This window comes from Thermobia domestica, chromosome 8, assembly GCF_964235325.1.
Source record: "Thermobia domestica chromosome 8, izTheDome1.hap1.1, whole genome shotgun sequence".
NCBI lineage: Eukaryota > Metazoa > Arthropoda > Insecta > Zygentoma > Lepismatidae > Thermobia > Thermobia domestica.
Genome location: NC_137461.1, coordinates 278,696,246 through 278,714,142, shown reverse-complemented (window position 1 = coordinate 278,714,142; position 17,897 = coordinate 278,696,246). Strand labels below are relative to the sequence as shown.

At 33.9% G+C, this 17,897-nt stretch overlaps 1 protein-coding gene across 1 annotated transcript in view; it reads right to left on the bottom strand.

Moving 5' to 3' along the window:
• Positions 1-17,897, bottom strand: part of LOC145692587 (uncharacterized) — an 81,531-nt gene that overhangs the window by 41,196 nt on the left and 22,438 nt on the right. Inside the window, exon 5 of the mRNA XM_081767906.1 lies at positions 9,034-9,158. Coding sequence (XP_081624032.1) covers positions 9,034-9,158 — 125 coding nt within the window. The remainder of the gene's footprint in view (positions 1-9,033; positions 9,159-17,897) is intronic.

Sequence of the window (17,897 nt, the reverse complement as noted above, 5' to 3'; positions counted from 1 at the left end):
CATTGGCCCACCCCTTAAATTTTAGAAATTGACCATTTTACATATTTGGTATAACAGTATAGGACCCTAATATATATATATATATTACTATAAATTTGGGTGGTCCACCTCGTTCCCTTTCATGGGTACGAAATTGCCAAATTGTTAGTACAACCATGTGTTTCGTTTTTGACCTAATTTATTCCCTTGGATGAGGTCCTATTACCTTATATGGTTATATGGTCATGTATAGGGGTCTATTACCTATCATAAGACATGGGTACATTGGTGCACCCCTTTAAATTTTTGGGAGGGGTACTTTGGCCCACCCCTTTAATTTTGGAAATTACCCATTTAATATATTTGGTATTATAGTATAGGACCCTAATAGAGATTACTATAAATTTGGGTGGTCCACCTCGTTCCCTTCTAGGGGTACAAAATTGCCAAAATATAAACGTAAGAAATACGTTATACCACGTGTTTAGTTTTTGGTCGATTTTATCCCCTTTGATGAGGTGTTATTATCCTATATAGTTATATGGGCGTATACAGGGGTCCATTACCTTTCATAAGACATGGGTATATTAATGCACCCCTTAAAAAATTTGGGAGGGGTACCTTGGCCCAACCCTTAAATTTTGGAAATTGTCCAATTTAAACATTTGGTATTATAGTACTGGACCCTAACATGTATTATGATAAATTTGGGTGGTCCACCTCGTTCCCTTCTAGGGGTACAAAATTGTCAAAATATAAACGTAAGCAATACGTAGTACCACGTGTTTGTTTTTTTTTTTTTTGTCGATTTTATTTCCTTTGATGAGGTGTTATTATCCCATATAGTTATATGGTCATGTATAGGGGTCCATTACATTTCATAAGATATGGGTATGTTTGAGCACTCCTTTAAAAATTTGGGAGGGGTACTTTGGCCCACCCCTTAAATTTTGGAAATTGCCCAATTAAACATTTGGTATTATAGTACTGGACCCTAACATGTATTATGATAAATTTGGATGGTCCACCTCGTTCCCTTCTAGGGGTACAAAATTGCCAAAATATAAACGTAAGCATTACGTTGTACCACGTGTTTGGTTTTTGACCTAATTTATTCCTTTGGATGAGGTCCTATTACCTTATATGGTAATGTATAGGTGTTCATTCCCTATCATAAGACATAGGTACATTGATGCACCCCGGGAGGGGATTCGGTATCATAGTACAGGCCTCAACATGTATTATGATAAATTTGGGTGGTCCACATCGTTCTCTTTTAGGGGTACAAAATTGCTAAAATATAAACATAAGCAATATGTTGTACCATGTGTTTGGTTTTTGGCCCAATTTCTCCCCCTTTGATGAGGTTCTATTACCTTATATGGTTATATGGTCATGTATATAGGTTCATTTCCTATCATATGTTACGTTGATGCATCCTTTAAAAATTTGGGAGGGGTATCTTGACACATCCACTCGGTTTTAGAAATTGTTTAATATAAGCATTTGGTATCATAGTACAGGTCTTCAATATGTACCACTATAAATTTGGATGGTCCACATCGTTCCCTTTTCATAGGTAAAGAACTACCAAAAATCAAATTTCGGAGGTTATTGACCCCTATTTAGCACGTTATATGGTTTATTACCTTTATATGTTTATGTTCCCTTTTAAATTTGGGAATTATCGAATAACAAAATTCGGTAAACGTTTTCTAGGACCCGTTGGTATTCCTCTTATGGCCAAATATTCAAAATTTAAAGGTTATTGACCGGCTTTATTATTGAATAAGTACAGGATTTATTACTTTTTTCATAAGACACAGGTGTATTTGTGTACCAATCTTAAATTTTGGGAGGGGGTACATTTCTTATTGTCATATCAATAATTGGTAAATGTTCTTTGGTAAATCATTGTGATCACGTGATCAGTTATTGACCTATGATGGGATTAGGAGTCCAGGACATTGGTACATTGAAACTTTGTAGGATAATTTGAGAATGCGTCATTGGTATTGATTATTACAGCCAAATATAAACGTAAGCAAGACGTTGTACCACGTGATTGACCTTGATGAGGTAGTGTACAGGGATACATAGCTAACCTTATTGAAACTTATGACTCATAGTCTTAAGGGAATACATGCTACAACACTGGCAAAGTTATTGTTGATGCAATTTGATTGGCTGATCACTATCTTTCGTGCAATCTGATTGGTTGATCACTATCTTTCGTGCAATCTGATTGGTTGATGAGTTTTAAATCTTTGCTGTATTCAGTTTTTAAGTTTTGTTTTACATTTAAAAATCTTGTTTTTGTTCAACATTTTGCACTCAATGATAAATATGATCAAAACCGTTTATTTGTTAATCGAATAGTTAAAAACCGGATAAAGTTTGACGGTTAACCGTGAAACGTAAAAATTTTTTAGTTTGAAATTTTTTTTGCTTGAAACATTTTGTTTGAAAATTCTTGCTTTCAAATTTATTTGTTTGAATTTTTTGTTTGAGAATTTTGTTTGAAATTTTTTTGACAACTTTTGTTTCAAAATTTTTTGTTTAAAATTTTTTTGTTTGAAATTTTTTTTCGTTTCAAAATTTTGTTTAAAATTTTTGTTTGAAATTTTTTCGTTTCCAAATTTTTTGTTTGAAAAAATTTTTGTTTGAAATTTTTTTGTTTCAAAATTTTGTTTCAAAATTTTGTTTGAATTTTTTCGTTTGAAATTTTTTGTTTAAAAATTTTTCGTTTGAAATTTTTCCGTTTCAAAATTTTGTTTAAAATTTTTTTCGTTTCAAAATTTTGTTTGGAAAATTTTGTTTGAATTTTTTTCGTTTGAATTTTTTTTTCGTTTCAAAATTTTGTTTCAAAGATTTTTGTTTGAAATTTTTGTTTCAAAGTTTGAGTTGACATTTTTAAAAGTTTGTGCACCTATTAGTAAAGAACCAGAACTGTTTAGAACAAAAACCTTTGACAACATTGTGGTGCAATAGTACACGTCAGAACCTGGGGTTGTACTTGAAATGAAAAAACACAATTCATTGAAATGGATCATTTTATTACACTCCACATACATCCATACCAGATAGTGGTTCTGGATATTGTCGATACAATGTATTTTGAACTTCTTGCACTAGTTTGTCTTTAGCATATAATTTTAATTCCAGTTGAAGTCTTTTAAGGTCTAATGCAATATCAATTGGTGGAAACTCAATGTCCATTTGATCACAAATAAACTGTTTATCAATACAGTTATGCACCCACGAACGCTGTTGACAACCATCACAATATCTAGATACATGTTGTACAATATGCATAACACATTTTTCAAAATAGTACTTTTTCAGGAATATACTAGTTTTGTTGCACATTTCCACTGCATGTTTCACACACTGAAATACGCTGATGAATTTGTTACATTCAGTTTGTGTTAGATACACCATGTTACGAGGGACATGGAATGTACTCTTTTTACGTAACAGCACCATCTTCTCTTCGAGGACTGTACGCAGCACCACTTCATGATTTGAGCCTAATGATTTGACTATGGTCACATTTAGCTCATCATGAAAATAATCGTTCATTTGGTCGATTCGTGAACATAATATTTGCCATTCTTCACAGGTCAGTTGTACACCAAATTGTTCTGCTTTACCCAATCGAATCACAGGTTCAAATGTTCTAGCACTGATACCAATCATCACATGTTTTGTTTGAAATATATTTATTGGATAATAGCTTGCGAAGATGAACTCTTTATCGTTAGAAGTACACATCTTTCCTCCTGAAAAGCACTTGCTCAAATGATTTCGTGGGATGACAGTGTATTTACTGGTTTATAGTTATTGCTGACGTCATTGGTAAGGAATGTGCTGATTCATGATTTCATCACAGTTGCTGACGTCATGCCGACCAACCACATTCATACAACTACAGCTGACGTCATTGGAAAGAAATGTGCTGATTCATGATTTCATCACAATGGCTGACGAATCTGGCTGTGTACTAAATTCAAGTTGATGACTTCGACCCAAGAATCCTTTGTAACATAAAGATACAGATCCAGTATTTAAGAAACGCAGCAGTTCTTCTTGTTTTGATGCCTCCATGGGTAAATATCTTGCTGGTAAAATTATAATCTTATCATTTTCAAGCTTCACTACGATTCTTACTCCAAACTTTGTAGGGATCATTTGGCTAGCTAAGATTCTATAAGGTACATTCTGTTGTAAATCAGTAATCTTGGTAAATGATTTCATCACATCACGTGTGTTTAGAAACTGCAGACAAGTAGCCATGATGACGTTATCATGAATACTAACTCGAACGATACTTATATATGATGCAAAACTGATGACGTTGCATGATCATGTTCTGACGTGCACCACAATGTTGCCAGATGCTTTTGTTCTAAACAGTTCCGACTAGTGCATACCTGTATTGATAAACAGTTTATTTGTGATCAAATGGACATTGAGTTTCCACCAATTGATATTGCATTAGACCTTAAAAGACTTCAACTGGAATTAAAATTATATGCTAAAGACAAACTAGTGCAAGAAGTTCAAAATACATTGTATCGACAATATCCAGAACCACTATCTGGTATGGATGTATGTGGAGTGTAATAAAATGATCCATTTCAATGAATTGTGTTTTTTCATTTCAAGTACAACCCCAGGTTCTGACGTGTACTATTGCACCACAATGTTGTCAAAGGTTTTTGTTCTAAACAGTTCCGGTTCTTTACTAATAGGTGCACAAACTTTTAAAAATGTCAACTCAAACTTTGAAACAAAAATTTCAAACAAAAATCTTTGAAACAAAATTTTGAAACGAAAAAAAAATTCAAACGAAAAAAATTCAAACAAAATTTTCCAAACAAAATTTTGAAACGAAAAAAATTTTAAACAAAATTTTGAAACGAAAAAATTTCAAACGAAAAATTTTTAAACAAAAAATTTCAAACGAAAAAATTCAAACAAAATTTTGAAACAAAATATTGAAACAAAAAAATTTCAAACAAAAATTTTTTCAAACAAAAAATTTGGAAACGAAAAAATTTCAAACAAAAATTTTAAACAAAATTTTGAAACGAAAAAAAATTTCAAACAAAAAAAATTTAAACAAAAAATTTTGAAACAAAAGTTGTCAAAAAAAATTTCAAACAAAATTCTCAAACAAAAAATTCAAACAAAAAAAATTTGAAAGCAAGAATTTTCAAACAAAATGTTTCAAGCAAAAAAAATTTCAAACTAAAAAATTTTTACGTTTCACGGTTAACCGTCAAACTTTATCCGGTTTTTAACTATTCGATTAACAAATAAACGGTTTTGATCATATTTATCATTGAGTGCAAAATGTTGAACAAAAACAAGATTTTTAAATGTAAAACAAAACTTAAAAACTGAATACAGCAAAGATTTAAAACTCATCAACCAATCAGATTGCACGAAAGATAGTGATCAACCAATCAGATTGCACGAAAGATAGTGATCAGCCAATCAAATTGCATCAACAATAACTTTGCCAGTGTTGTAGCATGTATTCCCTTAAGACTATGAGTCATAAGTTTCAATAAGGTTAGCTATGTATCCCTGTACACTACCTCATCAAGGTCAATCACGTGGTACAACGTCTTGCTTACGTTTATATTTGGCTGTAATAATCAATACCAATGACGCATTCTCAAATTATCCTACAAAGTTTCAATGTACCAATGTCCTGGACTCCTAATCCCATCATAGGTCAATAACTGATCACGTGATCACAATGATTTACCCAAAGAACATTTACCAATTATTGATATGACAATAAGAAATGTACCCCCTCCCAAAATTTAAGATTGGTACACAAATACACCTGTGTCTTATGAAAAAAGTAATAAATCCTGTACTTATTCAATAATAAAGCCGGTCAATAACCTTTAAATTTTGAATATTTGGCCATAAGAGGAATACCAACGGGTCCTAGAAAACGTTTACCGAATTTTGTTATTCGATAATTCCCAAATTTAAAAGGGAACATAAACATATAAAGGTAATAAACCATATAACGTGCTAAATAGGGGTCAATAACCTCCGAAATTTGATTTTTGGTAGTTCTTTACCTATGAAAAGGGAACGATGTGGACCATCCAAATTTATAGTGGTACATATTGAAGACCTGTACTATGATACCAAATGCTTATATTAAACAATTTCTAAAACCGAGTGGATGTGTCAAGATACCCCTCCCAAATTTTTAAAGGATGCATCAACGTAACATATGATAGGAAATGAACCTATATACATGACCATATAACCATATAAGGTAATAGAACCTCATCAAAGGGGGAGAAATTGGGCCAAAAACCAAACACATGGTACAACATATTGCTTATGTTTATATTTTAGCAATTTTGTACCCCTAAAAGAGAACGATGTGGACCACCCAAATTTATCATAATACATGTTGAGGCCTGTACTATGATACCGAATCCCCTCCCGGGGTGCATCAATGTACCTATGTCTTATGATAGGGAATGAACACCTATACATTACCATATAAGGTAATAGGACCTCATCCAAAGGAATAAATTAGGTCAAAAACCAAACACGTGGTACAACGTAATGCTTACGTTTATATTTTGGCAATTTTGTACCCCTAGAAGGGAACGAGGTGGACCACCCAAATTTATCATAATACATGTTAGGGTCCAGTACTATAATACCAAATGTTTAAATTGGGCAATTTCCAAAATTTAAGGGGTGGGCCAAAGTACCCCTCCCAAATTTTTAAAGGAGTGCACAAACATACCCATATCTTATGAAATGTAATGGACCCCTATACATGACCATATAACTATATAGGACAATAACACCTCATCAAAGGAAATAAAATCGACAAAAAAAAAACAAACACGTGGTACTACGTATTGCTTACGTTTATATTTTGACAATTTTGTACCCCTAGAAGGGAACGAGGTGGACCACCCAAATTTATCATAATACATGTTAGGGTCCAGTACTATAATACCAAATGTTTAAATTGGACAATTTCCAAAATTTAAGGGGTGGGCCAAGGTACCCCTCCCAAATTTTTTAAGGGGTGCATTAATATACCCATGTCTTATGAAAGGTAATGGACCCCTGTATACGCCCATATAACTATAGAGGATAATAACACCTCATCAAAGGGGATAAAATCGACCAAAAACCAAACACGTGGTATAACGTATTGCTTACGTTTATATTTTGGCAATTTTGTACCCCTAGAAGGGAACGAGGTGGACCACCCAAATTTATAGTAATCTCTATTAGGGTCCTATACTATAATACCAAATATATTAAATGGGCAATTTCCAAAATTAAAGGGGTGGGCCAAAGTACCCCTCCCAAAAATTTAAAGGGGTGCACAAATGTACCCATGTCTTATGATAGGTAATAGACCCCTATACATGACCATATAACCATATAAGGTAATAGGACCTCATCCAAGGGAATAAATTAGGTCAAAAACGAAACACGTGGTTGTACTAACAATTTGACAATTTCGTACCCATGAAAGGGAACGAGGTGGACCACCCAAATTTATAGTAATATATATATATATATATATATATTAGGGTCCTATACTATTATACCAAATATGTAAAATGGTCAATTTCTAAAATTTAAGGGGTGGGCCAATGTACCCCTCCCAAATTTTTAAAGGGGTGCACCAATATACCCATATGTTATGAAAGGGAATGGACCCCTATACATGACCATATAACCATATAAGGTAATAGGACCTCATCCAAGGGGATAACTTGGGTCGAAACCAAACACGTGGTACAACGTATTGCTTACGTTTATATTTTGGCAATTTTGTACCCCTAAAAGGGAACGAAGTGGACCACCCAAATTTATTATAATACATGTTAGGGTCCAGTACTATAATACCAAATATATAAAATGAGCAATTCCCAAAATTTAGGGGGTGGGCCAAAGTACCCCTCCCAAATTTTTAAAGGAGTGCACAAATATACCCATATCTTATGAAAGGTAATGGACCCCTATACATGACCATATAACCATATAAGGTAATAGGACCTCATCCAAGGAGATAAAATCGACCAAAAACCAAACACGTGGTACTACGTATTGCTTACGTTTATATTTTGGCAATTTTGTACCCCTAGAAGGGAACGAGGTGGACCATCCAAATTTATCATAATACATATTAGGGTCCAGTACTAAAATACCCAATGTTTAAATTGGGCAATTTCCAAAATTTAAGGGGTGGGCCAAGGTACCCCTCCCAAATTTTTCAAGGGGTGCATTAATATACCCATGTCTTATGAAAGGTAATGAACCCCTGTATACGCCCATATAACTATATAGGGTAATAACACCTCATCAAAGGGGATAAATTAGGTCAAAAAACCCCGAAATTTGACTTTTTGGCAATTTTTTACCCATGAAAGGGAACGACATAGACCCCCAATACTAATAGAGGTACATACTATGGTTCTAGGCTACCATACCCAATTTTTAAATTTGGCAATTTCCAAAATTTAAGGGGGGTGGTCCTATGTACCCCTGCCAAAATTTAGGGGGTGGGCCAAGGTACCCCTGCCAAAATTTAGAGGGGGTGGTCCTAGGTACCCCTCGGTCATTGACCCCGGGCCAAGGTCATTGACCTTTGACCTATGACGTCACAAAAATTTTTGCTGACTCGGCGCAATATACGCCGGCCCCTACTACTTATTCCTTAGAAAATCTGCTACTTGTAATGTTGTTTCTATCCACCCAGTATTTAGTAAGAAATAAAGTATCTTATTGAAACTAAACCTTTCCAGCTCTTCCCAAAACTCTTCAACCGAGTATAACTATATTTATTTCTTTGACGACGAGATGCTTGCATAGAAAATTTGCGTTAGATTTGTCAAGTAGCAACCAAGAAATAAAGTACCCTGTACTCTCTCTCACACACACGCATATATTGAAGTGAAATTATAAGCTTCCTATTCTTACACCCAGATGTAGTAAAAACATTATCATAAGTTTTAATATAAAAATTATTCTACAAACCTGTCCCTATCAACCAGTTCAGTATTAGAAGCCAGACATAATCCATAAGTAGTTCTCATTGGATACTTCTGGAATGCTGTCATCCAAGTTAAATCAATTATTGGAACTCTCACGTCTTCCTTTGCCTAAATATACATTAAAATGCAAATTTAGACATAAGAATAGTTAAATACAAGTATAAATTTAATTCCAAGGGTTACAAACTGTAAACTAAAACTGTATCAATGGGGAGCTTTCCCTTCAGCTTGAATAACAGTTAAGCTAGGAAGTCAGATTACTGCGGGAAACGCTTTGTCTGCTATATGTGTAACTGATCTACATAAGTAATTTAATTGCTATTTAGAAATGTGATTTTTTGTGTCGAAGTGAAAAACCAAATAATTATGAAGTATTATGACCTGATTGACATAGTAAATGTTTGAAATAACGTGGATGATTAATTAACTGTGTATGTAGGAAATACAATGTATTTTATTCCCTCAAAAGTTACACTTATACTAGGGGATGACCTACTTGCATGGTTTCTACCATCACTACTTTAGTAAATTAGTAAATGCCCTTATAATAAACAGCTTATGTGTCTGTTACAGTCGGGTTAAAGTGTTTTAAGCAGTTTGAATTACGTTAAGCAAACAGTTCACCGTAAGGGATGAATCAATTACAAAGAGATCTCGTCGTGGAGAGTTACTATTAAAACAAAAAATAAAGACTTAAGGCTTTTAATATTTAGTTTTTGTTGAAACGTCAAGCTATTATACTGTCTCTCTGTTTTTGTGTTCGAAATCAATTTAGTGACACTAAAAGTATCATGAAAATCCTTAATTTTACAAGAGGGAAAAGATTTATAATATTATAATTGTTTAAAATAAAATATAGTTCAGTTTGTTCTTAATAATCGAGGATGTAATGACGTAAGTGTAGCCGATTCATAAAATTTGTTTTATCGTAGAATGTAGTAATAGGTCAAAATGTATTATAACAAACAAAACAATACATAACAAATAGACATGTTTAACACTCACATAATGCAACAATATTGTTTTTATATTGCTATAAAAACCTAGTAGCAGGGAAAATTTTATGCTAAATGCTGTTTAGATGGTTCTTACACAATGACGTAATTCGTACAGTTATTGGCATATAATATTCATCACGAGTGGGTGAGTAGTCACTACAGAACACAATACTGCATTATTATAATTTTGATCTTCAGCTGAGCAAAATCTTAACTGACTTGCCCCATTATAGCATTGTATTAACGCTTCTATCGGGAGTGTGGAGTTTCCAGTTCAATCCCGAGGTAAGCAAATTTGTAGAGGACATCATTGTGTCCATGGGTTTCCTCGAGGTACTCCCGTTTCGAAACACATTTTCATTTCACCAATTTTTTCCATTATGATTCACCTGACTTAATCTTTTCTCCCTTATACTAGAAGGGTCCTTTCGTACACATAAATATTTAATTTCATTTTGCAATTCCCAATTTAGAAAGATGATCGAACGACGGTCAGATAGAAAGAGTAAATTGAAAAGGCCTATCTACTCAATAAGGTTTTGTGACATAAGGTAAACTTCTCATCCCTTCACAAGCGACTCTGGGTAGCGATGAACTCAATGATGAAATCTAAATTTTATTTGTATCATTTCATTTATGTTTTGAATCATATTTAGAAGTTACCTCACAACAAGCTGCAAAACATTGACAAACTACATCATTTAATAGTTTGGTTTCTTAGTCATAAGTCATACAAACAAACTTCAGTATTTGCCTTTACTTTTAATGTCGTTTTTCACAAAATAATTTGGTGGCAATCAGTGATGAAAATTTTCCGGAAAATTTTGAAACGGAAAATTTTCCTGAAAATTTTCCAGAAAATTTTCCGGAAAATTTTCCGATTCATAAAAACATACTCCACTTATTCCTACATCGTTGTTTAGTCAAGATGTGAGGTGGAAAATTTTCTTCTATATTTTTCCGGATAATTTTCCGTTCTTAACAAATTTCAGTGATCAAGTAACAATTCGTCAGTATTCATAAAATTGATTGAATTCATATATAGAAATGTTAAAAAGTGAAAGATCGTTTAAAGAATCTAAAATTTTTCATGGCTTAGACAATTTTCAGTGCTATGTAGGAACAAGTGGAATATTTATGAATCGAAAAATTGTCTGTCCTGTACAGTGATAAAATTTTCCGGAAAATTTTCCGATTCATAAAAACATACTCCACTTATTCCTACATCGTTGTTTAGTCAAGATGTGAGGTGGAAAATTTTCTTCTATATTTTTCCGGATAATTTTCCGTTCTTAACAAATATCAATGATCAAGTAACAATTCGTCAGTATTCATAAAATTGATTGAATTCATATATAGAAAGGTTAAAAAGTGAAAGATCGTTTAAGAAATCTGAAAATTTTCATGGCTTCGACAATTTTCAGTACTATGTAGGAACAAGTGGAATATTTATGAATCGAATGAATAAGTGGAGTATGTTTTTATGAATCGGAAAATATTCATGACTTTTAATAAATTGAAATTTTAAATAACAAAATGTGATATTTGTACTCTACGAACTCGATGTATGTTCTCTGCACTTTGCATACACACACACACACACAGAAACACACACACACACAGAGTAGTTGAATTGAGTTAATTTTGAGTTTAACGTCCTTTTCAGCAGCGAGACTATATAAAACGGTGCCAACTGATTAACGTGGAATCCGAACTACATGAGCTCCAGCTGGGAATCGAAGCCAGGTTCTCCATGCCAAAGGCGAGTATGCTATCCGTTTAGCAACGAAGAAGCTCGCAGAGCGAGCGAGAGAGAGAGAAACACTGTAAAATTTTATTTCCCAACTTGAAATAGAAAATTTTCCGGTTCCCGAAAGCTAATTGGAATTATAATTTGTTGCTGACTAATTTTCCTCTACTGAAATTCAATTTTGTAGCTCTATGTGCAGTTAAATATAGTGGAAAATTTTCCACGTAACATCACTATACATAATATCCAAAATTATCCGGCCTATAAAAAGTGTTTTCCACTTGTTTCTACATCGTGATGAAAATTTTCCGATCTATGAAAATTCCTTTTACTTGTTTCTACAGAGCAATAAAACTTTCCGATTCACAAAAAAAAGTTGTTTTACTTTTAGATTCAAAATGATGAAAACTTTCCGACTCATTCTCTTCAATTTTTCCATGTAAGGCAGAAAATATTTCAATTCATGAAAAATTGTTTACCTTGTTCCTACATACTACTGAAAATTGTCTGAGCCGTAAAATTTTCAGATTGTTTAAACGATCTTTCACTTTTAACATTTCTATACATGAATTCAATAAATTTCATGATTGCTGAGGAATTGTTACTTGATTACTGATATTTTTTTAGAACGGAAAATTTTCCACCTCACATCACTAGTGGCAATGCGAACAACACTGTTTGGAAAACCTTCTCTATGTTCCATATATACTTTTTTGTAAACTTCACTTATGGTGAAGCAGCTTAACTCTAACCTAAATAAGCAAATTGTAAATAAATATTGGGTAAATGTTGTTATTTCTAAACCTTATACTTTTATTTTATTGCATATTTGTTCCAAAATAAACATCGGACAGCTTGACAACAATATTTTTCGGGTCTTTAACGATTTTGAGCAGCAAAGTAAAATCTGTAGATAATGTTGCTACCACTCCCAAATTTACCGGAATTAGCCATGACTTCCAAGAACTTATATGTATCCAAACTGTATTCAAAATATTCTTCATGAACATAGTCAAAGTGGTTGTCAGCCTCCTAGGATGTCTCTACTTCCGTCTTATTGTGTGTTATAGAAGAAAAATCTCGTCCAATTCTTTACCAGGAGGTAATGTGCCTAAGATCGATGACACATTCCCGCGCTGGATGGCGATGCTGATACGTTGGAAAAAGAATGCAGTAGCTCGGTGGTCACCAGTTTTGATTGCTATTCGATAACCAACTTCATTAATGAAATTAGATCCTTCGTGACCCCAAGACCCATTGGTTTCTATTGCTACTGTTACAAACCAATATTTGTCCAATAGGTTTAAGTATTTTAGTCTTTTGTCTAATTCTCTGTGAGCGGCGACGAGACCTGCCTGAATTGAAGAATGGGATAAGTTGGAAGGAGCAAACGTATCGGAACATGTGAAATCCCAGACTAGTGCCTTTCCATTTTTCCACGGTACCAAGGTCATGCCATCAGGCCTTTTACCATCAGAGCGGCAACAACCATTTGGTTTTTTTATTGAAGGAACTCCCGCTGAAACGAGGGATCTACAAATAATGTCGTTTACAATATGATGTCGAGATTGTCTTCCCGCACTTTTTTTTACATGAAAGACCATGTAATCCTTTATTATGAACATATGCGTTGCAAGCAGGACAAAAGTGAGGCTCACAAATATTAGCACCTAAGCGCAGAGCTGTAGCAATACGAAAGCTCTCATTAGAAAGGTGTAGGCCGAGTGTGTGAGAAGGTAGGGCTTGAAGACACGCTCCGTTTTTGGAGGAGGAGACAGCTAAAAGCCTGGCTTTGTAATCTGGGTTATTGGTTGATGATAGGAGTGAAGATAAATGAAGCTTGACTATAGGTTCATCCCAAACAGACTGAACATGTCTTTTGTCGTTAGGTGGGGGATGCATTCCAACTAGACTAGTCCATTTATCGATGCATTCTTGTACATCTCGAAGCGAGTCAAAGTCAACCTGCTGCTGAAGAAGAGATCCAATTAGTTCTCGTGAGCCATAGAATGATGCGAGGAAAGAAGGTATGGCGATATCCATGGCTCGACGAATCCCAAGGCCCCCATTCTTCACTGGTAAGGAAGCTTGTAACCATGAACTGTCTTTCAAAGAACAGTTTAGAATGGATTCCAGTCCTGTTCTAAGAGTGTGGTCGAATTTCTAAACCTAATATGAATAATTGATTTTATAAAACTTTAGAGAGAAAGAGTCCTCAATCCTAAAATCTAATTGAGAACATATAATTATCTGGTCGTCGATTTAGAATCATGTGGTCATCTTCCGTAATCCTGGCATCCCTAAACAATTAGTTGCGTTAAATTACGCACTAAATTAGTAAGAATCAATGAGAATTAATCAAGAAGAAATAAATCCAGATTAACCACGCTATATTATCTGCATAGTTAGGTCTGTATACAGGATGTTCACTTATTATGTAGCCAAAATCCACTGGTGAAATCCTCTCTCCTAAACAAATCTAAAGCCTATATGAACATAGGGGAAACCGCGTTGTTTCAAAGTTATTCGATATGCCGAAATCAAGGAGAGTGTTACTTGGAGTCTGGCCAGCTCGAAAACTATAAGACATACTAAAGGCAGTTAAAGAAATATCACAGGAACTCTCTATGTAAATATCCATGTTTCAGAGTTAGAGCAACGAATTTTATAGAGTTTGCTGTGGTAGTGGAACACTGCTTTAAGTACTGATAGGGAAAAGGAAGATATGTTTTGATAGTAAATGTCTAATTTATCGATTTACTAAGCTGTTATGTCGCTTACATGAGTATTATCATTTTGTAAATTTCACATTATCACTAGATTTATTATCTGTAATTATGCAACCAAACCTAATATATTTTAACATCAAAGAGAAGTAGCTGATAACACTTGCAAACCAAGTCCTAACGTTAAGTATCATTTGTTAACATAATCTAAGAAGGATAAATGTCATACAAACAAAAGATGAAAACGAATAATTGCAGAGATACAGAAATGGGAAATGTTGCGAAACCGAACATTAGGGTAAACGATTCGAAAAACTATTTGCCGAAAAGCGGATGTAGCATGGCACCTTCATTGACATCTGCCTTTTTCTATCCAACATGTAGCATGTTGTAAGATTATAAAAAAAAAATCATTTAAAACTAGCGCTACTTCTAATGGGTGGTGAAAATAGGAACTAGTTGTGGACGTAGTTAACTGACCACCTTGTGGTCATTGGAAAATTGAATACAGACGGGGAGCATATGCTCTGGTTAATCGTCGAAATGGTGCTATTTATATAGAAAGTTCAGAACTTTGTCTTCAACGTCTTTATAATTTGGAGAATTGTGATATATTCGACATAATCTGGATAAGTATTTATACTATTTTTCTTGAAAGTGACTAGTAAAATCTGTTGAAGTTGAATAGGAGTTTAATCTGAATACTCTTACGAGGCATTTTTTGTGTTATAATATCTACGAGTGAAGTTTGCAATTTCTATTCCTATTTTGACTGATTATGTAATAATACTAGTGATAGTGAAGATTTTTACTAATTTCCAAAACTATTACCTGAATGAACTTTTAATACGTAGAAAAAGATATTGCTACGAGTGATTCAAGAAAACATTTAACACTAATTACCATGATTCATCGATGGATTATATAACCAGATTTTGGTGTATGAGTTATGTACTATATTGTGTACGCTAGTAAATTTTTGAACAAAATCATTCTACGTTTTAGTGAACTAATGGATTTAGTGAAATTTGTGCAAATAACATTGAAATTATGATTTCTCTATCGTCACCACGTTTTTTGTATTTCTAACGCACGCACCCAAATTCCATTATAATGACTTCTTTTTTAAATAATTTGTGTGGGTTTTATACCCTGCTCCACGGCGTCTAAATTAATACAAGACGTCGGCACAAACAGTAGATATGGTAGATATTGCGAGTAAATGGTGATGAATTAAATGATAGAATGGAAAAAAGGAGGTAACAGGAGATGTAGAGTAAACCCATTAACACGATGTCATCCACAAATTTACGTACTATAACGTATAAATAGAGTATACATGTTTTTGTTCTGTGTACTACTCTTAACAAGAATTCAGATAACAATAACAATTATAACTGATGCTCAATTTGTCCTTCGTCATCCTCAATACAATACTCTGCACGAATTGACAGTGATTCACGCACACGATTGAGACACATAGGCGTATTACGAATGGTTGCAAATCTATTATGAATTATATGCTCCAATTCGCGCATTTCGTTTGTGTTATGTAAGTATATATTTGAGGTGTCTCCAGAAATTAAATCCGAAATATATAGGTCAATGAAGCGAGGAGGTCGCTGTGTGGGTCCTCCTCGCCCTATTCATCTGTCTCCCAAGGGCTAACCAAAAAATACACGAACGTCTCGCAGCAAATCTGGTGGAGCTTCAAAGGACATAAACCAAAGTTAAGACGTTCTCATGAAATGAACATTTTTTAACCATTCCTGAAGATTTTATTGGAGGAATTGTAAGTATATAAGTATGTGAGCCGACGTGATAGAACTTATAGCCCTAGAAGTTCGTCCCCTAACATGTCTGTCCACATATTAATCGAAAATTGAAATTATTTTTGTTTAGGGATTCTTCTGCCCATTGGTGCTCGTTGTGGATGTTGACCATACCATCTCGCTTGAACCCAACCTCATCAGTAAATATAACTAATGCAGGAAATAGGGGGCTTTCCACTCACCGATTAAGTTACCACTCGCAAAAGTGTCTCTCAGCGGATGATAATTATATTCTTCTTTTTCTTACACATATTGCAAGTGGTAGGGATACAGTTGTTATTCCCGAAATATTTTCCATACAGTCCTACGCTCCCGAAACATTTTCCACACCTTGTAGCATTGCAAGTTTTTTTGTACTGGTATAAGGATCTTCTTTAATTATCTGAAGATTTCTGTTCCCGATCAGGAGTCAAGACTGTCCGAGGGTGCCCAACTGAATCATACGTAGGACGCACGTGTTATATCGATATCAGCAAATGTGCTACTGTTGGAAGAACAATGTTTGAAAAATATTCAGGATGTAGTCGTTGGGCTTTATGTGGGTTTCCATGAGCACGACCATACCATATTTGCCATTCCATTAAATGTGTACGCCTACATTGATCCAATTTGAGATGAACATACACAAAACTATCTAACGCCACGCACTGTAAAATAGAGATTATTCAACTAAAAGGCTACGAGAATTAAAGCAAAATCGAACACTCCTACTAGAGGACGACACGAGGTACATCTGTTCATATGAAGCAAGTGCAGGTGTGTGCAACAAATGCATCAATATCAGGTTTGTTTATCAAGTAAAGGTATCTTTACTAAATTTATGACCTCTACACGTAAATTGCTTAGAGTGTTTTCCCCTTGTTATTTAGAGTTCAATGGTTTCGGAATCCGCAAGTTATCTTTATTTGGGTTTGTAAGAAATAGTGTACAATAGAATGGTCTTAAAGTGTTAGAAAATATATCCATCTAAAGAAATGAAACGTCAGGAAACAAAACAATGACTTGATGACTTTCCTCTAAAGGTGTAAAGGTCATCTAAAGGTATATATATATATATATATATATATATATATATATATATATATATATATATATATATATATATAGTGTGTAATTTAGTGTACGAGCAGGTTCTTCAGAAACATTAAATGTAAGTAGCTTTACGTGCGATATTGTAATTACTGCATGTGCTGTATAAACACTATATCAATAAAAAACAGCATACCGTACAGTATATTTAAGCCTAAATATCATTTTCTTGGTCATTTTGGTCACAATTACTTCGGATTTTCGACTTCCTACTGTATATATTTATAATTAAAACTTAATAACTCTTGAACCAAACGATGAATGTCAATCAAATTTTCAACCTAGATGAAGTTCGAACCTGAGATGGATTTTTTCATATCGCTTTGACAGTGTAACCTAAAGAAGATGGACTGGAAGAGACATTTAAAAAAAGATCGAAAAAGACCGATATTACTGTCGAATCTATAATTTTTAGGGTCGCTGAGATGAACAGTGACACTTCTGATGCAGTT